At 56.4% G+C, this 22,145-nt stretch overlaps 13 protein-coding genes and 2 non-coding genes across 15 annotated transcripts; 7 read left to right on the top strand and 8 right to left on the bottom strand.

Annotated features, from left to right (window-relative positions):
- Nucleotides 1-195: 195 nt before the first annotated feature.
- On the top strand, nt 196-266 carry P884DRAFT_t144. The gene has a single exon. It is a non-coding gene; the product is annotated as a tRNA-Gly (tRNA).
- A 13-nt stretch (nt 267-279) lies between these two features.
- On the top strand, nt 280-980 carry P884DRAFT_331759 (uncharacterized protein; the record flags this gene model as incomplete). The annotated part of the gene is made up of 2 exons (XM_069445744.1): nt 280-407; nt 508-980. Exons 1-2 carry the CDS (start codon nt 398-400, stop codon nt 978-980), a joined length of 483 nt encoding a protein of 160 aa, XP_069295091.1. The 5' UTR covers nt 280-397.
- Nucleotides 981-1,100: 120 nt separating this feature from the next.
- P884DRAFT_302173 (uncharacterized protein) lies at nt 1,101-1,537 on the bottom strand (the record flags this gene model as incomplete). Its single annotated transcript, XM_069444917.1, has 2 exons — nt 1,101-1,453; nt 1,489-1,537. The coding sequence occupies 2 exons, from the start codon at nt 1,535-1,537 to the stop codon at nt 1,101-1,103; spliced, it is 402 nt and encodes a 133-aa protein (XP_069295092.1).
- Nucleotides 1,538-2,167: 630 nt separating this feature from the next.
- Nucleotides 2,168-4,477, bottom strand: P884DRAFT_302174 (heterokaryon incompatibility protein-domain-containing protein; the record flags this gene model as incomplete). Its single annotated transcript, XM_069444918.1, has 1 exon — nt 2,168-4,477. The coding sequence occupies one exon, from the start codon at nt 4,475-4,477 to the stop codon at nt 2,168-2,170; it is 2,310 nt and encodes a 769-aa protein (XP_069295093.1).
- A 184-nt stretch (nt 4,478-4,661) lies between these two features.
- P884DRAFT_294110 (alpha-acetolactate decarboxylase) lies at nt 4,662-5,924 on the bottom strand. Its single transcript, XM_069444256.1, has 2 exons — nt 5,716-5,924; nt 4,662-5,637 (listed from the first exon to the last, which is right to left on the bottom strand). Exon 2 carries the CDS (start codon nt 5,469-5,471, stop codon nt 4,758-4,760), a length of 714 nt encoding a protein of 237 aa, XP_069295094.1. The 5' UTR covers nt 5,472-5,637; nt 5,716-5,924; the 3' UTR covers nt 4,662-4,757.
- Nucleotides 5,925-6,244: 320 nt separating this feature from the next.
- On the bottom strand, nt 6,245-6,315 carry P884DRAFT_t147. Its single transcript has one exon. It is a non-coding gene; the product is annotated as a tRNA-Gly (tRNA).
- A 627-nt stretch (nt 6,316-6,942) lies between these two features.
- P884DRAFT_207814 (kinase-like domain-containing protein) lies at nt 6,943-8,006 on the top strand (the record flags this gene model as incomplete). Its single annotated transcript, XM_069438822.1, has 3 exons — nt 6,943-7,360; nt 7,411-7,622; nt 7,677-8,006. The coding sequence occupies 3 exons, from the start codon at nt 6,943-6,945 to the stop codon at nt 8,004-8,006; spliced, it is 960 nt and encodes a 319-aa protein (XP_069295095.1).
- A 360-nt stretch (nt 8,007-8,366) lies between these two features.
- Nucleotides 8,367-8,621, bottom strand: P884DRAFT_207770 (uncharacterized protein; the record flags this gene model as incomplete). Its single annotated transcript, XM_069438817.1, has 1 exon — nt 8,367-8,621. One exon carries the CDS (start codon nt 8,619-8,621, stop codon nt 8,367-8,369), a length of 255 nt encoding a protein of 84 aa, XP_069295096.1.
- Nucleotides 8,622-9,007: 386 nt separating this feature from the next.
- Nucleotides 9,008-10,282, top strand: P884DRAFT_263160 (uncharacterized protein). Its single transcript, XM_069441734.1, has 2 exons — nt 9,008-9,822; nt 9,964-10,282. Exons 1-2 carry the CDS (start codon nt 9,195-9,197, stop codon nt 10,059-10,061), a joined length of 726 nt encoding a protein of 241 aa, XP_069295097.1. The 5' UTR covers nt 9,008-9,194; the 3' UTR covers nt 10,062-10,282.
- A 754-nt stretch (nt 10,283-11,036) lies between these two features.
- Nucleotides 11,037-11,357, top strand: P884DRAFT_207925 (uncharacterized protein; the record flags this gene model as incomplete). The annotated part of the gene is made up of 1 exon (XM_069438826.1): nt 11,037-11,357. The coding sequence occupies one exon, from the start codon at nt 11,037-11,039 to the stop codon at nt 11,355-11,357; it is 321 nt and encodes a 106-aa protein (XP_069295098.1).
- A 993-nt stretch (nt 11,358-12,350) lies between these two features.
- On the top strand, nt 12,351-13,713 carry P884DRAFT_294113 (galactose mutarotase-like domain-containing protein). Its single transcript, XM_069444257.1, has 2 exons — nt 12,351-13,064; nt 13,125-13,713. The coding sequence occupies exons 1-2, from the start codon at nt 12,541-12,543 to the stop codon at nt 13,624-13,626; spliced, it is 1,026 nt and encodes a 341-aa protein (XP_069295099.1). The 5' UTR covers nt 12,351-12,540; the 3' UTR covers nt 13,627-13,713.
- Nucleotides 13,702-16,546, bottom strand: P884DRAFT_287025 (putative DNA ligase I; the record flags this gene model as incomplete). The annotated part of the gene is made up of 2 exons (XM_069443857.1): nt 15,413-16,546; nt 13,702-15,363 (listed from the first exon to the last, which is right to left on the bottom strand). Exons 1-2 carry the CDS (start codon nt 16,427-16,429, stop codon nt 13,702-13,704), a joined length of 2,679 nt encoding a protein of 892 aa, XP_069295100.1. The 5' UTR covers nt 16,430-16,546.
- Nucleotides 16,547-16,793: 247 nt separating this feature from the next.
- P884DRAFT_294115 (armadillo-type protein) lies at nt 16,794-18,021 on the top strand. The gene is made up of 2 exons (XM_069444258.1): nt 16,794-17,003; nt 17,220-18,021. Exons 1-2 carry the CDS (start codon nt 16,840-16,842, stop codon nt 17,770-17,772), a joined length of 717 nt encoding a protein of 238 aa, XP_069295101.1. The 5' UTR covers nt 16,794-16,839; the 3' UTR covers nt 17,773-18,021.
- A 21-nt stretch (nt 18,022-18,042) lies between these two features.
- On the bottom strand, nt 18,043-19,489 carry P884DRAFT_287027 (programmed cell death protein 2). Its single transcript, XM_069443858.1, has 2 exons — nt 19,313-19,489; nt 18,043-19,249 (listed from the first exon to the last, which is right to left on the bottom strand). Exons 1-2 carry the CDS (start codon nt 19,436-19,438, stop codon nt 18,086-18,088), a joined length of 1,290 nt encoding a protein of 429 aa, XP_069295102.1. The 5' UTR covers nt 19,439-19,489; the 3' UTR covers nt 18,043-18,085.
- A 225-nt stretch (nt 19,490-19,714) lies between these two features.
- Nucleotides 19,715-21,627, bottom strand: P884DRAFT_207784 (chaperonin Cpn60/TCP-1 family; the record flags this gene model as incomplete). Its single annotated transcript, XM_069438818.1, has 6 exons — nt 19,715-19,953; nt 20,008-21,007; nt 21,058-21,294; nt 21,353-21,374; nt 21,435-21,529; nt 21,586-21,627. The coding sequence occupies 6 exons, from the start codon at nt 21,625-21,627 to the stop codon at nt 19,715-19,717; spliced, it is 1,635 nt and encodes a 544-aa protein (XP_069295103.1).
- Nucleotides 21,628-22,145: the final 518 nt, after the last annotated feature.

Genomic DNA, 22,145 nt, shown 5'->3' on the forward strand with positions numbered 1-22,145 from the left:
TGTTATTGTTCAAGAAGAGGAAAGCATAATCATATAATTTGCCCGTTTATTGTTCAATAACAGAAGTATTTCAAGGAAGGCAAACTCATCACTGTGCAACCTGCTTGTAATTAATTAACAGGTAGGGAGGCGTACTCGTTGAGAGCTCCACACCTCGTCTCGCTCATCAGGTGATATTTCGGGCCGGAATTTCAAGCGTCAGTGGTTTAGTGGTAAAATCCATCGTTGCCATCGATGGGCCCCGCGTTCGATTCGCGGCTGACGCATATCCTATTGCGAAGGAATTATTCGTGTTCTTTTTGTCATATTCCTCTTCCAACGTTCGGTTCAGAGTTGGAGGAAGAGACAGGACTTGATATACTCGAGCGGTTGAGATGCCAAATTTTTGGGGGAAACAATGCCATTTTGTGCGTCGTGGAACCACTGCGAATCAAAGCTCCCCCGGGCCGTCATTGTCTTCCGGTGGCGCAGGTAGCATCCTATCCGGCGACGGCTCCCAGTAATGAGTTTACGCGGATCGACTGCGGTACGTCACCGAAGCTGCCGAGACGATCGAGGCGGTGCACGATGAGATCAACGGGCTGCTGAACGCCCACATCAGCTACGACGACCCGGATGAAGGCCATCACGCGGCAGCAGACCGCTGTGCCAAGTTCTACACTCGGGGTGTTCAACCGGAGACGCACGAGGACCATCTTATCCTCGCAGCCGTGGAGACCGTCACGCAGAAAATCTGTTCGGCCCTTTTCCAGGTTCGCAAGCTCGTTGTGGAGGACTCGGAGGCGGACGCAAGATCGCCAGATTCTGCGCGGAAAATCCTCCGAGGCCTGATGGACAAACTGAGATGGACGACGTGGAAGCAGCGCGGGGCCTGCGGCGTCGACGAGGTCTGCTCCGTGCCCGTATGGCCGTTTGGGGACAAGGAATCACATGAGCAGCCGAACTGCAGAAACAAGACCTCACTCGACAGAGCATGGTAGAGGAAGGAACGCGCCACAATGAGGTCGACCACACCCTGCCAGTCAGTCAACCGGTTCTCTCGCGCCCCCCTCCGCACCAGGGCGACCTGACCGATGCTCTCTCGAATCCCGCTCAACTGCCTAATTATCGCCCACGCCAACCAGCCGTGGCCGCCACTTCCCAGAACCAGCCGCAGACAGGTTCACACTCGTAAAAGAAAGCCGAGACCATGCTGCTCCAGTCGACCTGCACGATGCTGCCCCGGCCGAGCTGCCGTCGAGGTAGAGGAGCGGGATGGGCGAGGTCGTCAGGTACGTGTGGAGGTAGCCGTGGGCGGCTCGGGAGGAAGAGGAGGTGTCCCCGGGCTCTGGGTCGGAGAGGGGGTGTTGTTTCGTGGAGGAGGGAGGGGAGCCGAGCGCGTCTTCCTTCGGGAGTTTCGGAGGGCCGGCGTGGGCAAACAGCTCGGCGTGCTCGATTCTCGAAGGCGAAGCCACTCGGGGCCGGTGGGCGGGTTGGGCGAGTTGGTACCGTGGTAGAGGAGGACGCCCTCGGGAACGGTGACGACGAAGGCCGGCATAATTACCGTTGTGGTTCAGGGAGGAGCCCCATTGCCGCATGGCGGAATGGATGGCGTTAAAGACATCAAAGGCATTCTTGCGGGCGGCGGCCTCACTTGGCCCAAAACCGCTCGGATGCTCTACAGGTATCTTGGTGGCGGAAGAGGGTGCAAACACCAAAAAATGTTGAGAATAGCCAGAGCAAGCCAGGGGGTTGGCGCCATGGTGACTTCAGATTCTTCATTATAGACGCAATTTACGCGTGTTAATTAACGAAGTCCCAAGGACCGTCGCCTAGCAAAGTTCTCATTCCACAAGAAGCTCGCCGAATGGGCGTGTTCTTTCCGATAATTATCGATCCTGGCGGTGCCTTACGGCCCGGCTCCAGACTTCGCGAGGGCTGATTTGCGGTCGAGGTCATAGACTTCGGGTGCACTAGATGAATCCCCTTGTGTTACCTGAGCCGCGTTGCGGCATGCCGGTCAGTGTCCACGTCAGCCGTTGCCGTTGCCGGGGGCTGTATCACCGGACTCGACAATTCCGGGTTTTGAACATCAAATGCGCGTTTGCAGCGCTGGTATCTATTAATATTCCCATGAAATCCCCACGAATATCTAGTATCGGCCACCATGAACTAATTAAAGCACCTGTCAGCGTATCCTAATCATCTCGTCCGGCTCCTTATCCGGCCAGGCCAGAGCCTCCCCATCCATGGCACCGTAGATGTAGGCATCCCCGACCAGCGACATGGCGCCGTCCGGTCGAGGGCGGAGCACGTACGGAACCGTCGTCCCGTATAGGATGCAAACGACATCGCCGGCCTGCACGCCAGGGCATCCGAGCCCCAGCGATCCCCTCCTCGTGCTGATGTACGGCCGCCCGGAGCACGCGGCCTTCATCGCGCTCGTGAACCCCAGCAGCAGCGCGTACTCGTCCGCCGACAGCGTGTTCCGCCACGCCCGGACCGCCCGGTCCGCGAACCGCTCGGCCGCGTCGGGGAGGTGGCTCAGGTGCTCGGGCACGGGGAACCCGCCCTCGCGGATCTGCCGGAGCGCCTCGTTGCGCAGGCGGCAGCCTGCCCAGAAGAGGTGGTAGGCCTCGAGCGCCGCGTCGCCGCCCTTGTCGCCGCCCTTGTCGCCGTCGCCACCGCCGCCGTTGCTCCCCAGGGCGGGGCGGGCTGCTGCCGACGACGACGACGACGACGACTGCGCCAGCAGGATGTCGACGTGCAGGCGCGGGAGCTGCTCCGGCCCGAGGCCGTAGACCCGCTGGCAGAGGCGGAGGCAGGCCTGCTCCCACTCGCGCGCGGCGTCGCCGTAGACCTCGTTGTGCCTGGTGTTCTGCGCCGCCTCGGTGAAGGCGGTCTGGGGGACGATCTCGGCGACCACGTCGAGGCGGAAGCCCCGCGCGACGAGCTCCTCGGCCGAGACGGTGCGGTCGACCAGGTGCCTGGTGGCGGAGGATATGCCGGCCGAGAAGTCGCCGCCGAGTTTCGAGGCGAAGGGCGGTTGGGAGTCGAGGTTGGGGACCCAGGACGGCAGCGCCGTCGGCCTGTCCCTGGACGGTGCCGAGGAGAGGAAGCGCCATTTCGAGTCGTTGTCCAGCATGCATTTGGTGAAATGAGTGTAGAGACGCCAGATGTCGCGGTGGTTTGCGCCCCCCTTTTGACAAACACCTGCCATGTACTCGCGAATCCGAGGCGGCGCCACGCCCATGAGTGCGTGCACTCGGTCGGGAGCCATCGTACATTGTCGAGAGCGTGCCTCCGACACCAGATCCCGGAAACCGCTCATGCTGAGACGCAGCATCTGACCAGTCGGAACGTCCGTATCCCGCAGGGTATAGAGGTTCACGAAGGCGACAAGCGCGTTGGTCAAGTCCTCCTCGCAGGCACCCGGGAACTGGATGATGTCCAGGGAGCCATAGGTCAGGATCTGAGTCGCGAGCTCGGCGAGCAAGACGAGGTCGACTTCTTGGTTGCCGCACATGACAACCAGTCTGCGCGCCAGTAGCGTTTCTTGGACTGTCCACAAGCGGCGGAACCACGGCCGCAGAAACAGGTGGCCATACAACTGACCATGGATTTCGTTTATCCTTGCCGCGGTACCATTCGGCGCATCGGCCCTGGTCGCCGTGGCCTGATTCAGGGCCATCACTTCGCCCAGCATCTTCTTCATATTCGAGATTGCCAGGTCGCTCTGATTAGCCGCAGGCCCAAGCCAGATGAAGACCTTCTCTGCCTTGTAGTAGATATCGCCCATGCGGTACATTTGATCCAACTTCTCGTTGTAGTCGCTCTGGTTGATGCATATCTGATCGATCCAGAGCAACTCGTTCGATCTGGTGGCGTGCTGCCATGCTTGCACCTGGTTTAGCACTTCTAGCACCGTCTCCGAGATCCTGAAGCCCTGCATGTCCAGGACCAAGCCTCTTTGGGCGCTGGTCGAGTCCCAGCAGTACGATATGGCGATATAGGGCGGCGGGCTCTCTAGCGAGTGCGATTCCAAACACGCCAAGGGGTGGGAGCCCAGCCGGCCTAATAGTCGAAGGAACCGCGCGTGTCCCTTTGCCAGTGGCGGGTATCGGTAAGTTTCCGGGAGAGGCAAGGGCATGCGCGCAAACTCTGTGTTGCCTTCAATGGCCCGTTTCTGGAGCAGCTCAGGCTCAGACACGACGTCGCTCCCTTGTCCGGGCACAATCCGGACATTGCTCACGGCGAACCCCTCGATCATGAGCTTTTCGGCTGCTGCGCCCAGACGTTGGGTGAGCTGAGCAATGACAAATTCGTGATATTCGGGCGGCAAGCCGGAAATGCCTTGGCATATTGAAGTGCACATATGTGAACCCGGAGTGGTGGCCAGCTGCTGGATTGACAAGCTCATTGTTGTTGGCCTTTGTTTCTGCTGCAGGTCGTCATTCTTCGCAGACGTCTTGCGATGGCGGCGGAAAAAGCGGCGCATTTTCCCGTTGGCTGACTTTTGGAAACGTCGTCTCTTCGGATGCGATGATTAACATGATAATTAAATTAATTAGTTCAGGTATTTATTTGCAAACCTGACGCGGACGACCGGGGGATCAATTATTAGTACCTTAGTTCTCTTGGGCTACGAAAACGGGGGAAAGGCATGTGGGCAGGTGGTGATCCAGTCAACGAATGACACGAGTAATTAGCCTCGTTTTTTAACGAGTTCCAAGATGGTGCGTGTAAATATGTACACGTATGTTCATGCGTAGCTGACTTCATCCCTCCACAGCCTTGATGCCTTGGGCTTGCAACTTCAGCTCGGCATCGTTGAACTCGTCATCCTCGGTCGGCAGCTCCAAGTGGAAATTGGACATCTGCGCTGCCGTGATGTCCACATCCCCTTCGGTCTCAAACTCTAGGATATGCCCTCCCCGTTGCCTGTCCTCGGCGATGAAATGAAAATGATCCCCAGCCACGTTGATGCCCATCACATATGGCGGACATCTGAACCCAACGATCGTTCCCTTTACGCCGGCAAACCTGTGTACGGTTTGGCGAGCGCAGACATCCACCATGCCCTCGCGTGGCTTGGTCTGTCCGCCGGCAGTTCTTACATTCACTTTCCGAAACACGCCATCCATCCGCACCGCCAAGAAGTGGTTTTTGGCATTCGGAAACAACCCCGTCAACAACGCTTCAAGTCCCGCCTTGCCCACCACGGTGGCCCTTCTTTGCTCCGTGGGCTTGAAACGCGTCACGGTCGCAAACGGCGTAATCGTGTCTGTAGGGTCGATGTGCACCACTGATCCGTCTGCTTTCATTTGATAGACCTGGCCGTCGAGCACTATCATCTCGCCGTTCATGTTTTGAAAAGTTCCCAACCCGTGGTCGCCATGTTCGAGAATGCGCGCGACGGGCGGGCCATGCGAGGCGACACCGTCCATGAGAGCAGAAATGATAGAGTATTGGAACACTTCGTTGTACGCCATTTCTTATCCGTCCAAGCCTTGAAAGCGTTTGTCGGTGACGGGAATTTGGCGAGTGAGATGCGCGGTGTTGACCAGCAATTTGATTGACTCTTAAATAATAAAGAGCTGTTGGGCCGGAATCGGCAGTGCAGCTTCCTGGGGTCCCGTCTGTTGCCTTATTTATTATCTACAATTTCTCAGTCATCGTGTCTCGGAAACAGGGAAGGAATCTGAGCCGCAGTAGGTAGAAATCTGACTTGCTTACCCACCGCATCAGCAGCTCAGCAAGCGCCTTTGATTAACACCCTGATGACGTGCTGACCGCTCAGATACTCATGCTGTTCCTCCCCAGGCGCTGCTGATTATTCCGTTGTCCTGGAACGTTCGGCGATTCTGACCCCACTTAAATTTTCTCGAAACCTGGCGAGCCTGACCATCGAATAATATATGTGGGTGGGCATTAATCATCCACCGTGCCTAGCTGATGCTTCTGGCTTTTTACAACCCTGTCGCATTTGACGCCAAACAGATGACCTTACGGTAGAGGCACCCCGAGTTTTGAACTTCGGGAAAACATTTAAGGGCGAAATCCAAGCGAAAGCAACGCCCAGGATCAGTCGCACGTGCCAAATACGAAGTGCACCGTACGGGTCCCAACCCACTCTAAACTCTCGATCACCATCAGCAATCCTCATCCACCTCCAAGCTCCCCACCAAACATTCAACTTTGAAAATAAAATCGCAGCAAAAATTCAACGACAACCAAGGAATCCAAGGAAGGAGAGCAGTTGGGATGCGTCAGCCGCGAATCGAACGCGGGGCCCATCGATGGCAACGATGGATTTTACCACTAAACCACTGACGCTTTGCAATTGCTGCGAGGAGCTTTCGGAGCAGAGGAATTTGATCCTGCTCCGGAAATAAGGGAGGACCACCAACCCTAGGGCTGTCTACGACTAATACAGCACTACTATGTTAATAGCCGGACCTGCGGACCGAGGAGCGAGTGGAAGCCAAGTTGCGCTGTGGCCGTCAAATGCTTGTCCCTGTCACAAGCAAGGATAGAACAAGGAGAACTTAGGAAAATACTATAGTAAGAGCCAAAGAGAGCCGAATAATCGCATTGTAGGCAGGCATAGCCCGACTAGAGGGAGGAAAACCTCCCTCTAGTTTAGTCGTGTTGGTATGGAGTTCCAGCACCCTGCACATTCGCAAGCAATCTTTGCAAGCCATTCGCCAGTGAATATCCCAAACGAATCTGCAGTGCCGTGCTTAGCGTTGTGACTGCTCTCTATTTTCCTTAACACTACGAGTGCGGAGTGTGGTTAGGATTGTTCACAGCCCTAACCCTGGATCATACCTGTTGGCGGCTGATGCAAGTTGTGACTGTGACTAGTCATGTGGCTGGTAAGCCTCCAGCTAATGTCGGGGCTGAGGCGCCCAGCTCCAATTTCTCAATGCATCGAGCGCGACCAACAACGAGCAGCTACCGATGGCGCGGCTTCTTGCTACGGATGCGGTTCTGTTAGGGCGTATCTCCTCCTATACCGTCGTCAAGGAACTGCACAGGGCGGCTGACGAAGGTGCCGTTTACCTTGCCACTAACCATTCCAGGCGCAGAAACCGCGACGGCGAGAAATGCATTATCAAGAGCATCAGGGGCCACTGGCGACTGCGGAACGAAGCTGACATTCTCAAGCGCTACCAGTCCGAAACACCTTTCCTGCGCCCACTTGTCGACGAGATCCGCGAGCCGGCTGATCCGCCCTCCATCGTTCTACGGTATCTGGACAGTGATGTGCTGACCGAGTCAAACAAGAAGAGGCTGTCGCGCCCCGAGATCAAGCAGATTGCCCGGTGCGTCCTTGAAGCACTCCGCGTGTTGCACAGAGATGGCATGGTCCACACAGGTAGGGAGGCCTCCGGTTACAGTCCGCCTGGCGTTTGCTAAATCGCCTAGATGTCAAGCTGGATAACGTATTCGTCAACTACGGCCAGGGCGGTCAGCGCTTCTGCGAAGTCCAGCTCGGCGACTGCGGAGGCGTAGTATCCCAAGAATCCTCGTTCGCGAAAGAAGGCCACGTTATCGGCGCCGGGTTCACTCGCAGCCCTGAGGCTACATTCCAGCTGCCCTGGACCACTGCGACAGATATATGGTCGTTTGGTACCGCGGTAAGTCTGTTTTCTCCGGCGGCGACCCCTCTCCCGCTAATCTGCCTTACTTAGTTGCTCAGCCTCGTGCTCGGCGGCGGCTACCACTTATTCAACCCTAAGGTTGAAGGGGTTGGCCCGGAAGACGACGCCTACGAGTTCACCGTCCTGAAGCGGATGCACAAGTTTTTTGGCCCGTTTCCACAATCCTTTAGCGACTTCAACGACCCAGACACCATGACCATCATCAATTTCATCAACCAGCAAGAGCCTCCGGTCAAGCCGTTCGCTCGGGCGGGCCCGAGGGAAATCCCTCCGGCCGATAAGGAATTTATCCTGAAGATTATGAAGTTAGATCCTCGTGACAGACCAACAGCAGAGGAACTACTCGCAGACGCATGCTAGCCGCGCTTCGAATCGCATCGTTGCACACACATCTCCGCGCTCGTTGGCTGCTCAGCCTAGGTAGGATGGATCACGCTACGCAGTTAGGCACAGGTCGTGTAATTGGGTCACCGGGCTAATATCGACGTGACGGTCAGATGACTGGTGTGCTATGATCCTGAGCCGGCCAACTGGGTTGGGTATCCAGGATGTGGCTGGGAAAAGTTACTGCTGCGCGCATGGTGCTATTGGCCTGTTGCATCTACCCTATTGTCCATGATGACTTCGCAGTGCTAACCTGAAGATCGGTGTGATGTCGGCATGTAGTATGGAGATCCTACAATTGGTTTTCGCCTTGGTAAGCTGCCAGTGCTCAAGTGCCTACCTGGCTCGTGCAAGCCAGAGACGAAGGCGATGGAGCGGCACCAACCGATCCCGACCAGCTTCATTGCACCTATCAATGCCTACCCGTCGAAATGAAATGATGAGACGGATCGCACCGCTTCGCCAGCGGTTGAATCTCCCACTTAGGCACGCTTCCCAACGAGAGTCGTTTGGTAAATACTGTCCCACGACTTTCTTAAACTCGTTGAGCAGGGCGAGCACTCCACAGCTGAAGGACTTGATGTTGCCCATGTCGGCTCGGCTGGTTGGGTAGGCGCTCTAGAACAAGTTGGTGATCCACAACCACCGCGGAAGAAGGTCTTGTGGAATGATGGAGGCAGTTTGCGCTTTTTTTTATGTTACCCATATTATCAATCGGGTAGTATAGTTCAAATCTACGTATCTCAAAGCATATAGCTATCTATACGCGCGATGCGCGCGTACAGGTGGTAGGCTGATATTAGGTGCTGAAACTTGTCCCTGGCTCTATCTGGCCGTCAAATTCCCCCGGGGGTGCGGCCTCTGGCTTTCTGCAGCCAGAGGGGACTTGGCGTTTAGCGGCCACAGCAGTTAGAGAGTACTGGTTGGGGAAAGTTGTTAGTTCACCTGTTCCAGAGAATATAGGCCTCCTGCATGCATGCAGAACAACATTCTATCGTATCGCGAGCCTCGAAAACTGTTGGCATCAAGTTACACGAAGAATGCCTAACCTCGCCCAATGCAAACTCATATAGTCCAACGAAATCCACATCATTACCTTGTCTGAACACGCCGCGTTTTCTTCCCGCGCTCGCACGTCCGATTCTACCGTCTCAGCCAAACGCAATGATCGTCCCCGAGTCTCTCTTCAGCTGCCTCTGCGGTGCCAAACTCCAGCACCAACCCGAGAACCAGCACTGCGGCAACAATCTCAAATACACCCTGATCAACGAGAAACCCGGCCTTGAAGCCGTCCCCTCCACGGCTGCTACCCCGCGCCTCCATCCTGCTTGCTCGTACCTGGACGGCAACGACAGCAAGAACGACGACGACGAGCTCACCCGCCGTGCCGACCGAATCCTCACCGTTCTTCTCACCGCCCCGCGGCCCGCAGACCCTTCCGAGGCCGACCTCACGAGCCGGGCAGCCGCCGCGGCCGGTCTGCGCGCCCAGGACTGGACGTCCTACCTTGCCGAGCGAGTGCTGCACGCCCTCGAACGCAAGCTCGGGGACGTCCTCGCCGAGCACAGCAGCGCGGACCGGTCCGGCTGGGGCGGCGCCCTCGCCGACGCATATGACTGCGCGGTGGAGCTCATTAAGCGGGAGTTCCGCGAGCTGTGGGAGTATGCCAAGGCGCACCCGTACGAGACGGCCGCGACGGTGCTGCTGACGCTGCTGTCGCTCGGCGTGCTTGCCGGGCTGTTGCCCTTAATCGTGCGGGCGCTCGGCTTCGGCCAGTTGGGGCCCATCGAGGGCAAGTTTTTCGTTTTATTCCCTCTCTCGATCGATTCCTTGTTCTTCTCCTTTTGCTTCTTTTTCTGCCTGTTTACTACCTTTTTAACTTCTTTTTCCTTTCTGCACAAGGGAGATAATACTGACTGCCGGTGGCACACAGGGTCGTTCGCGGCGTGGTGGCAGCGACTCTACGGTGGGTATGTGCCCAAGGGATCGCTGTGGTCGTTCCTGCAGCGTATGGGAATGACTTGGAAGTGAGGAGACAGACAGGGGTCATGCGCGGGAGGATGCACGCTGTGGGAACTGAAGAGTATATTATCTACCTCCCATGTGGCTTCTGGTTTGCGGCCTTATTACACCTGGGTTGCTTAGCAGAGTGGTTTACCACAGCTCAGTTGAAACTGTTGATGTCAGATTTCCGCTTCCTTGGCCGTAGCTAACGAAATGATCACACTTGGAGGCCTAGAGTCTTGTGTGTCGGCCTTAGAATGACTTTCGGTAGCAGTTCAATTCTCCGTCTATGCGGGTATAGGTGAGCTTGCAGAGCTGCTTGAAAGAAGGATTCCACAGGAAAATACAGTTTTCAGGGACAGTTGCGAGGTCAACTTTCCACGAGTTGAAGTGGAGTGCCTCGTTCCTGCCGACACAACTGGGTGACTGCTGCCTGTATAAGGTACCTAAGGTACCTATTGTAGCCAGCACAGTCTGATGAACGCAGTCGTGTGCGGTGGTGTGCTCTTGGCCTTGCCCCATTTCCATTCTACACACCTGTAGTGATTTGTTTTTAAGAAGAGACTCGTGTCCAGTTGATACCTCTGGCCCTTTTCTCTTTTGCAGCCTCACATCTTCTCCCTCAAGTCAATCATCTCCTTCCCGATCAGCCGGTACGCTGCTGGCAACCCGCACTTCCCTCGGCCGCCCACGTCCCAAGTCCCCAGACAAGACATGCCAAAACACCGCTCCAAACGTGCCATTCGAGCGCAGAGGAAGCTCAAGGAGTTCCGGGTTCGCTGCGCTTAGCGCGAGACGCAAAGATGGGAACAGTCAATGGTCCCGCAACACGAAGAACCTAGTAACCTACTTCCATCATCCGAGCCTAGACAATTCCAGGAAGACTTTATACCAGTAAGCGAAAGTCACTGGAGGAGCAATGCACTGCTTGGCAATGCACACACAGAGGCCCATTGAGAAGCTAATGTTTGGGTTTCCGTAACACAGTACAGCGTCGAGGTCATGTCCATCACAGGAAACAATAACAACGGGCAAAACTATGACACACATCACCGTACTCCACGTTCTCGGAGACGATCGCACTTCCACTCTCAGCCCACCTGCAAATTCAGAAAGTGGCCCACACTCGCCGGCATCTTATGCATAGTCGATCAACTGCAGAATCGCGTTCGAGAGCAGGAATTGCACATTGTGTGGATGGAGGAGCAGCAACAACGGATTAACCAACTTCAGCACGCCCTGACGAAACTGACGCTGGATATGGCATGCAAGATGCAGGCTGAAGATGCAAGTCTCTCTCCAGTTGTGTTTCCCCTCCCCTGATGAGCAAGAGGGTCTTACCAGGAGTGTGCTTGGGCTAGGCTTCTCGTGACTACTTGCATCGTGCTGCAGTTGGAGCTGTTTGGTGGGTTTAAAATGGGACCGGCAGGGTGTTGGAGGGTTGCAGAGCGAGGTTTGGGTTTGTGCCTCTTTCCTTCGGCAGCACGACTTCTTCCGTTGCCGTTTTACATTGACAAGGATAGCAAAATTGTGTCTCTAAGTAGAATACTTCTGAGAGAACACAGAGTTATTTTTGCCCCGGGGGGCGGGGGGCGCGTGGGAAGAATAACAGAGCGTCGATAGAGCGAAGGGGGAGAACAGAAATGTGCAAAAGACATCCATTAAGGCACTACATTGTGTTTACCGCGCTCCAATCAAGCCCTTCAGTATTGTATACGTATAAGCAAGAGCTCAAAGAGCTAATTAAATCTCCTGGCTGTTCGAGGTTTAACTCGGCTTACCAGGTGATGGCAGGCGGAGAACCAACCAGGTTTAGCAATTCTTCAATGCTTTAATCGCTTAGATGAAAGAGCTTCAACACCGTCCACCATCCACCAACGAAATGTATTACAGGGCTGCCGTGACAAGGTCTGTTGCTTGATTGACATAATCTGTACTTCTTTTTGTAATCCCAGAAATGGCCTTATTGAAGAGTTTACTTCCAAAGAGACGTCTTGACTGCCATCGTCATATAACGTACCAGTCTTGGTGCGGTCAGGCCCACAGATCTGGAATCGTCTACAACGAGAGTTAACAAAACATTCAGTCGTTGTGATTCCGAGGTATTAAAGTAGAAAGTTGCAAAGGAACCGGAATCTGGTAAGTTGTAAGTGACCCTAACCCGGGCTTGACTTGCTCCACTAACTACCCACTCCGCCAAGCGCCGATGTTCTGACGGCCTCTCCACAAAGAGGGGCACTTCTTCTTCCCGCAAATATAGCCTGAATCAAGCTGTCGTCATGTGCAACTGACGGATTCAATCCTAATTCCCGCCTGCCCGCATCCAAGATGGCGCCCGCACGCCCGCAGATGTCCTCCACCTGTTGCTGTTGGGAGCTCCGCGCTTCTTTCAAGGCCCCGCCAACCAAACCTACTTAACCCCTCCATCTCCAATTCCCCCAACTTTCCGCAGCAACCCGCGCTCGTAGCATATCGTTCCCCATCAAACAAGCTAGCCACCGAAGCAATGGCTGACGCACCCGTTACCCTCCTGCCCCTGGGAGCTATCATTCAGGAGTTCCGCATCGGCGGCCTCAACATCGTTCAAGGATTTCCCGAGCAGTCCCACTACGAGAGCTACAATGCCCCCTACTTCGGCGAGACTATCGGTCGTGTGGCCAACCGCATCAAGGGCGCCCAGGTTGACTCCTTGAACGGCGGACGGTCCTACAAGCTGGCGGCTAACAACGGCCCCAACAATCTGCACGGCGGCGTGGTCGGCTGGGGCAAGAAGATCTGGAACGGGCCCACGCCCGTCGGCGTGAGGCAGATTCCCGGCATCGAGGGCCTCGACGGCGGCGAGAGCGTCAAGTTCTCGCTGGTCAGCCAGGACGGAGATGAAGGCTTTCCCGGGACGGTGGAGGCCAGCGTGGTGTATACCGTCGGCAAGCAGGTGCAGGACGGGAAAGAGGTCTTGGTGCTCGGGTTCGAGTACGAGGCGGAGCTGGTTGACGGTGCCGACGAGACGGTCATCAACATGACGAACCATTCGTAAGTCTCACACTGGGTTCCACCCCCCGTTCCTGAGGGATCGCTTTGCTCATGTCTCAGCTACTTCAATCTCACTGGAGGCCCGTCCATCGAAGGGACCGTCGTCACCCTCGCCACCAACAGCTACCTTCCCGTCGACGACGGCGGCATCCCGACGGCCGGCCCGAAGCCGTTCGACAAGGTGGAGGTCACCAAGCCTTTCACGCTGGGCGCCCAAGAGCCTGACATTGACGACTGCTTCATTGTCAACGAGGCGGCCAACACGATCCCGATCGACACCCGTTCGAACCCCCTGACCAAACTCGTCAGTGCACACCACCCCGAGTCCAAGATCCACCTTGAGGTGCTGAGCACGGAGCCGGCGTTTCAGTTCTACACGGGCAAGTACATCGACGTGCCCGAGGTCGCCGGTGTGCCCGCGCGCAAGGCTCGCAGCGGTTTCTGCGTCGAGCCCAGCCGGTGGGTCAATGCGTGCAACGTTGACGAGTGGAAGAGCCAGATGCTACTCAAGAAGGGCGAGAAGTACGGCGCCCGCATCGTGTACCGGGCATGGAAGGAGTAGACCTTTGGCAGCTGGCAAACCACGCAGTTAAAACAATAATTGACCAAACCGTAAATGGTGTTGATTGAACTACCATCACTCTTCCGCCGCCGCCTCCTCATCGTCCAATTCCTCCTCCTCCGCAGCCTGCCCCGCCTTTTCTGCTGCTTGCGGGGCCCTCGCCTCCTGCTTCCTCCACAGCGCCGCCAGGTACGCGCTCGTGCTGGCCTCCTCAATCCCCTTATCCTCCCTCTTCCTTAGAAAGCGCGGAAACCTCAGGCTCAGCCCCCGATCCTCCTTCGCCAGCCCGATCGCCGCCGTGTACGTCGGGCTGACCGTGATGTCCGCAAACGCCACCTCCCAGACCTCGCATGGCTCGAACCACACGTCCGGCACCCCGCCGACGTACTCGACGAACCCGGGTTTGCGCGCGTGCGTGTTGCGCCTCCCCCGGCCGACTCCGCTGTCCTCGTCACCGTCGTCGTAAAACTCCCGGTTGGCCTTGTAGAAGGCGTCGGTGAAACCCGACATGCACTTGCACACGGCCTCAAGGCAGCCCGTCTCCTCGTTGCGCACGGCCAGGAGGATTGGTGACCACCACTTGGCCTTGCGGCCTTGGCCATGCCAGGCAGCGATGGGGATCAGATCCAGCGTGTCAGACGAGGAGGAGTAATCCTTCTTCACCTTGAGCCACGAGTCGAGCCGTTTGTCGGGTTCGTAGGTTGCCAGGAGCGGTTTGCGGCGGCTTTTGGGCGGGCCGTTGTTGTTGGTATTGTTGTTGTTGCTGCTGCCGTTGTCTCTTCGTTTAGATTTGCTACCGCTATTCTTCGCGGTGAAACTTGAGTTGAGTTCGGGGCCTGTCTGCTCGGGCCCTTCTTTGTCGCCGCAGTACTCCAGGTCGGGTAGGTTATCGAGCGTCTTGACCATGATGCCCTCGCACTTGCTGTCCAGGGCAGACTTGAAGAATTCAAAAACGGACTCCGAGTCCTGCGAGGTAGCGTCCAGGCTCCTGACCCAGGTGAAATGGTGAGGTATTTCGACGAAGAGTGACCGCAGCAGATGCCGTCTGTGGCGGAACGGCTGGTCGAGGAGGGGCTGCCCATTGAGGTACATGAGGTCGAAAGCAAAGAGGCAGACGTCGATCGTGATAGCCCCGATGGCGACGTCCTTCCGAGCACGATTGGTGAGCGTCTGAAAGTTTTTCAGTTCGCCAGTGGCACGATCGACGGCTACCACCTCGCCCTCCAAGATGAAACTCTCGACGCCCTCACCTCTGATTTTGGGGACCAGGGCTACTAAATCGGGGTATTTGTCTGTCATCAGTTCAAGATGCCTAGAGAATATCGAGACCTTGCTGTTGGAGTCACAATGGACCTGCGCGCGCTGTCCGTCGTATTTGTACTCGCAAGTAAAGTCCCGGCCTTGCAGCTTCGTGAGCATCTCTGAGAGATCACGAGTGATGTTTCCCAGCATCGGCCGCAAGGGGATATGTAAGGTGAGGCCGCACCGGACTAAGAGTTCCTCCGAGATACCAATCTCGAGAAGCACGGGGATGAGGTCGTTGTAGTCCGGATGTCGCGCGTGAGACGCCTTTACCAATTCCTCACTCCTCGCCCAAATCTCAGCTAATTCTTCCTTTTTCAGCTTAGCCAGGGCTTTGGGATCCTTAGTTGCGAACTCTGCGCCCGGTGGTTTAGACAACAGAAAAGCCCTCGAAAGAGCGATGAGCATCGTTGTCTTGACGGCACCGATTCGAAGCTTCATCCGGTTAACAGCAAGTGTGAGGATCCTGGTTCAGGCAACTTACGTGTTGGCATAGTGTCCTGACAATGTACCGGCTCTCCTCGCCTCCACGTGCATCCTGCAGCAACCTGTCGACAATTCGTTGCTTCACATCGCCACTGCCCTGACCCTGGGCTTTTGCAATCTTAACAAGAGATTGAAAGACGCCCTTGATGGTTAATGGCTTGGGCTTGCGCAAAGTAAAGCTCTGTTTCTTCTTTGCCTCAAAGGCTACATCGCCGGGGTCGCCAAGCTTGTCGTACAACGACTTTAATGCCCGGTTATCCAACCCGCAGGCCTGCTTCAGGGCCTTAGAAATGGCAGAGCCACCAAGACCGAGCTCCATGGAGATGTAGGGGGGTGATATGGCGTTGGTTGCAAGCCATACTGCAGGTAGCAAACTGGCAGGATCTCCCTCTATCAACAGTCGAAGACAGTTGACTAGCGTATCGACTATCTTGATTCGGCTCTGGGTGCCGTTCACCAGGACAAAGCATCGCGTGAGCAAGGCATATGTGGCATCACCGCCCTCCGCAGCCCAGGAAGCTTGAAGCGGGGGAATGTACTTGGCCGGCTCGAACACCAGCGGGCTTTCGTCCAACGGAAGTGATGAAGCGACTTGGTCTTCGGTAGCTGCAGCTGAGGAGAGGGACAATGTGTTATTTCCCTTGATTGGTTGCCCAGGTGCAGGCGATATCCCAAGAGTCGACTCCTGAGGAGGCGCGCCTTGGATCGAACGGTTAGACTCTCGGGCATTAACACCGTCTCCACCCTGCTGAGGTCGGGGGGTACTGCGATTGGAGCTACCCGTAACCTCCGCGTCCCATTCGGCTTGGAGCTTTCTCGCAAGTTCTTCATCAGTGAGGGGCCCCTCATTATTCTGTCCGGGCTCGACGGCGACGGCGCTTTGCTCTTTCGATGTATTGTTTGAGGAAGTCCCTGCTTGCTTTTGTTTCGAGAAGAAGTACTCCAGTCCTTTTGCAGGGACAGGGTTTTGCTTGCCGCTCGAGTTCAGCTTCCGCTTTTTTGCCGGGCTTGACATGATGATGTCAGGATATGGGCAAGGCAGAGGCCATGAACATCCTTTTGTCAACTAGGGCGAAAAATTCGATGTGAAACAAAAACTTCCGTCTGTTACATCCGGCGCGCATCTCACCTGTCCCCATTTCGACGTAGACTTCGTTGTTCGAAATGCCCCTCCAAAATCTGGCAGCTCTCGATGACGTCTCCCTGAATCAGCACAACTCGCGCTCCGATTCGCGAGATCACCGCGGGTGCATGTGACCTGCAGATCTCAGGCCCCGACTGCGCTAACTGCTTCCGGCAGCCCACAAAAGACGTGGAAAGCAGTTGAATTTGGGTGGGCCCCACCAAGAAGGGTTGGACCTAAAACCCCGAGTACCGATTTTTCCTCCTGCAACCCCGCGATCTCGAGAGACAAGCTCGCCCACCATGAACGGCGAAGACCCCCAGGAGCGGCCGGAGCAGATCCGCAACATCATCAACGGGCTCGAGCGGTATAACCCGCAGGCTGCCGAGGTTCTCGAGGCCTACCTCCAACAACAATGTGAGGAGAAGTTCTGCGATTGCAACGCCAATCGGGCGCTGCTGAAGTTGTGAGTACGACCCCGTTTGCGACGAGCTTTCCATCGTCTACACACCTCTTTATGATGTGCAATCAACGTTTCCTATTATCCAGAGCGTGGACGGGCCTAATCAGCCCGCCGCCAATGAGGCTGCATATTAGCTCTATCTGAAAAGAGAACGCCATTTCACTGTTGCTTATGGATCGCGTTACCCAAGGCGGACCTTGCTAACCAGCCCATCTCAAGGTACCAGCTCAACCCGGACCGCATCAAGGATGAGGTGATTACCAACATCCTGGTCAAGGCTATGACACAATTCCCTTCTCCGCAATTCGACCTCGCCCTACACCTTCTTTCCCCATCGCACTCCAACCCGGGACCCAACTCGACTTCGGACCTCGCCGAGGCCGTGTCGAAGCTGCGGGTGCTCAACTCGCAACTCGAGAGCGCCCAGTACGCGCGCTTCTGGGCAACGCTCGACAGCGATGACATCTACGCGGACTTGACGACGGACATCGTCGGGTTCGAGGAGTTGATCCGGTTGAGAATCGCTCAGCTGGTCAGCCAGGCGTACCGAGAGGTCCAAGTGAGCGTGCTCGAGGGCTGGCTCGGACTTGACAGCGAGGAGGCGGTCAAGAAGTTCGTGGTAGAGACTTGCGGGTGGAAGGTCGGCGAGGATGGGATGGTGCAGATTCCCAAGAACCCCGACAACGAGGCTAAGAAGACTGAGATCCGCGAAGACGTCACGGTAGATATGTTCAGCCGCGTCATCAAGCGGTCGTGGGAGGACAGCGCGTAGAACCTCTGTCCTCGGGCTGTGGATCGGTTATTTTCATTCTGACGACGGAAACAGCGAGCCGCCCCTCTTTCAGCGGCAGTTTCTTCTTGCATCTGGCGGCAAAAAGCTTCGGCGTTAATGGGTTGCGGCGGCATGGTCACGCCGCGGATGGGCTGCAGGGGGTGTCTGTCTGGATTACCATGGGTTCTATGCGTTTAGATCATAGCCTCATTGCACGGTGCAGATGCCAACACGACGACATGACATGACCTTCCTTTTTTTTTTTTTTTCCCCTTCTCTGGTGTGGATTTTGCAGTTCTACCCGTCTATCCATTCACCTCTTCACGGTCAGCTCCTCCCATTGGACCCCAGCCCACTCCTCGACGTAACCTGCCTCTCCCACTCGCACCCCTCTTTCCTGGCAGTCCCTCTCGCAGACCCCAACAATAATAGTTCCCCAGTCCATCCCATCCAGCCCGTCCTCCTCGCACTCCAACTCTTGGATCGCATGCGGCATCAACTGCACCTCAAACACTCTCCTAGCCCCACAGTTCCCGCAGCGCGGCATGCCCTTCCCAGCACTAACCTTGCCCTCCTTCTCGCTCACATGCAGCATCTTGCCGACCGCATCCCCCTTGGAATACAGAAGCGGTTCGCCCCCAAACTCGTACCGGATGCACTGCTCCGGGTTTTGACCGACGCGGTCTGCAAACTTTTGGAAGGTTGCATCCATGGTAGATTCGAACACTTCCTTGTCTTCCTTGCCGCTGCCTCCGGAGCCTTCGCCCGAGTCAATGTCCATTGCCGTCGGGCCGGTCGGTACGGCGGGGAGGGGGATCGGGTCGAGCGTCTCGTATTCCGCGTCGGCGAGCCAGCGGACCGGGTATGGGGCCGGTTGAGCGGAGAGCTCGGGCCAGGGTTCGGGCGGGGAAGGCGGGCCGTGGGTGACGGGAGCTTGTTGCTCCTGCGGGTTATTGAGGGAGAGTGTCTCAGCGAAGGTTTTGGGGAGGTCGGCTGTAGTCTGGCCGATGTCGGGTTTTGGCGGCTCCATGGCGGGATGTGCTTTGGCGAAGGGGTTCGCTGGAGTGAACGAGGACGCTTTTGGAGCGAAGGGGTTGGTCGAAGGAGAGGACGAAGTTGCGAAAGGGTTGGCTCGGGTGGCCGATCCTGCCGTCGCCGCCGGCTTCACGCCAAAGAGCGCCTCGCCTAAGCCTTGTGAGGAGGCCTTTGGCGGCGCGGCCGCTTGAGGTGCTGGATCGTTCCTCACGCTTGAGGACGGCGCCTCAGCGGAGACTCGGATTCCTCTTATGGCGCGGATATTTCCATCTTTTCTGCGACAGCTCTTCCTCTTGCAAGCAAAGACATATAGGCGACGCTCGTGAGTCGGAAAGCGGTCCGGGAGCTCGGCGTTGAGCTGTAAGAGGAGGACCATCAGGTCGTTGCACACCTTGCACCTTGCAATTGCAGCGGAGGGCGCTTTGTCTGCGTCCAGCCAGTCCTACGTTCGGTTAATGGCCGTTTAAAGGGTAGCGCGAGCGATGTGCATGTAGAGTCAACATACTGGACGACCACCTAGTCGACTGATCTCCTCTCCATTGGCGTCGGTGGAAGCGTAGCCAAGGAGCACATTGGTTTCTGTGTAATCTTCATCTTCGGAACCCGAAGATTCACTATCGTACGGCGCCATGCCGAAAACTTTTCTCCGAGGCTTGTCGCGTCCTCGCACGTTGGCTCTTGTTTGATGTCGGGCAGCGCATCGGCCACTTTCCGAGCAGCAGCAAAATTTTGGCGGGGTAAGTCAATCTGACGCTCTCTGCCCCGCAATCCTCGATAAGGGGAGTGGCATGGACTTGATCTCGAACAAGGAGGCTTAGAGTTGCCATTTGCTTTACATCACGTCTATTCTGTTGCATGGTCGAAGCAAGTAATTTACAAACAGACGTGAATGATGCCTCTTTACTTTTTACTCCTCCGGCCCATCCATACCAGGACCAGGCCCGCCAGACCGCCCCATCTGCCGTGCCTTCAACATCTCGTCGCAGAGGAGGAGGTTCGAGGCAATCCCGCAGCTAGAAGCAATGCAGTTCCTCAAGACTCGGAAGGAGTCGTACACACCCTCAAGAGTGGGGTCCATAGGCTCACCAGTTGCCAGATCAAGACCGACAACATTGCCATCCCGATGCTCATCCTGAAGCTTGGCAACTAGATGTCGGTGTTAGCAGAGTGTTCATCAACGGTTGTGCCATTTGAACTTACTAGAATCCTGAACGTCAAGGCCGGCATTAGCCGCGAGCGTCTTGGGGATGGTGAGAAGCGCGTCAGCGAATGCGTCGACACCGTATTGCGCCTTGCCCTTCACCGTCTTGCGAAAGGCGTCGCTCTTCAAATGCTCGGCGCAAGCAACCTGGAAAGCACCGGCACCCGGAACCACGCTCTTGTCGACGATCATGTTATAGACGCTGCGCAGACCGTCACGGACCGCATCTGTGACCTGGGTTATGGTATGTTGATTGGGGCCCTTAATCAGAATTGTGACCGACTTGGGCTCCTTCACATCCTCGATGAAGGTGAACTTCTCCTCGCCAAGCTGCTGTTCGTAGACGAGGCCGGCCCAGCCAAGAACCTCGGGGCTCAAGTCGTCAACGCTGTTCTGGGCAACACCACCGCAGACAAGCTGCAGTCTCTCCATGTTCCTCCTCTTCGCCCTCCTCAGCGCCAAGATACCGTTCTTGGCTAGCACATCCAAAGACAGAGGGTCAATGCCCTTCTGGTTGATGATGACAAAGTTCTTCTTGCCATCGTTGCCGCAGACCTGTTTCTTGAGCTCCACAATTTTCTTCAGCTTAGCGTCCACAAAGCGGCGTTCGCTCTCGACGAGCTTGTCTCGTTGCTCAGCGCTTGAGTAGAAGAAGCCCGAGTTGATCTCGGACTTCTCGTACTCGAGGCTGACGTTGAGCGTGAGGATATAAGCGTTCTCGACGCGCTTGGGCATATCGGGATGTCTGGCGCCGTGGTCGAGGGCGAGGCCGCGGATGAGCTGAGTGTCGGAGGCCGTCCGATGCTGCATCTTCATGATCTCGATCATGTGCAGGTCGGGCTTCGCAGGCGGCTGGTAGATCGCGAGAACTGCATCGACGATATCAGGCGTGAGCTTCTGGGCGAGGCTGCCACTCAGCTTGGTAGCGAGAGAGGTGCGAGCGACGGAGAGGAGGAGTTCGCGGTCGACATCGCGGGGCAGTTTGAACTGGTCGAGGAACTGCGACAATCAGATACTGAGCACCTCACGCTCGGTGCGACATGACCGACCTTCAAAGCCGCGTTCTTTGCCACCTCAAAGCCGTCCGTGATGACTCGCGGGTGCAAACCCTCCTGGATGTAGCGGTCGGCCTGCTTCAGCAGCTCACCGACTAGCAACACTACCGATGTTGTGCCATCGCCACAAATGTCGTCCTGCGCCGTTGCCGCACGTGCAATCATGACGGCAGTTGGGTTTTGTATTTGCATCTCGCGGAGAAGAACGTTCCCGTCCTTGGTCAGTTTGATCTACGTGAGGTCGTCAGTCGGGCCCGAGTCGTTCGTGACTATCCGCATCGATCCGTACCTGACCGGCGCCGTCTACCAGCCTGCATCCCGAGTTAGCCAAGAACAATCACGCAAACCGCAAGCTTGGATGCTTAACACACATCTTGATGGTGCCCAGCGGGCCCAGATTCGACTTGAGCACATCTTGGAGACCCTCGCCGGCGCTGATGTTGACCCGCAGCGCCTCGCCCCGCCTCTGTAAACGCAGTTTAGCAAACCGAGCATGCGGCCAAGGATCAAAGTACAGCGTACCCTCGACTCGGCCTTGGGATTTAGTAGTTGTGCGGCGGACATGACGACAGTGACTTGACGAGCGACAAGCCTGACGATGCGTGGATGGAGAGGTTGCGGAGTTTGGAGTGGTGCTGGAGCTCTCTCGTCGATCTTGGAACTTTTTTCACCAGATTTCCAGTCCGAATGCCAAGAGCTGTGGTCGGGCGGAGGAGGGGCCAGGCACTCAGCGCAGCAAACCGCTTGTACTGTACTCCGCATGTACTATTCGTACTGTACACACCTACACAGTCAGCAGGCAGTGCCCCACGTCGCGCTTGAAGCCCGGGCCACTACAAGTAATAACAGGCATGGATGCGAGCGCCCAACAAAGTGCAAATACGGAGCCTGAAGCGCCTTCTCAGAAAGAGACGGCGCGCAAAGCAATATACCCAACACTTGTAGTACTCTAACATAGTGCATGACCTATCCCTCCATTGAGGCCCCAATTTGTGGCTATTCACCTACATTTCCATCGTCGGCCTTCCCGAAGATTGATGGGCAGGAGGGACCAACCGCTCTAGTGGGTTATTATGCAGGTG

This window comes from Thermothelomyces heterothallicus (genome assembly GCF_042370625.1).
Source record: "Thermothelomyces heterothallicus CBS 202.75 unplaced genomic scaffold P884_scaffold_24, whole genome shotgun sequence".
Classification (NCBI taxonomy): Eukaryota; Fungi; Ascomycota; class Sordariomycetes; order Sordariales; family Chaetomiaceae; genus Thermothelomyces; species Thermothelomyces heterothallicus.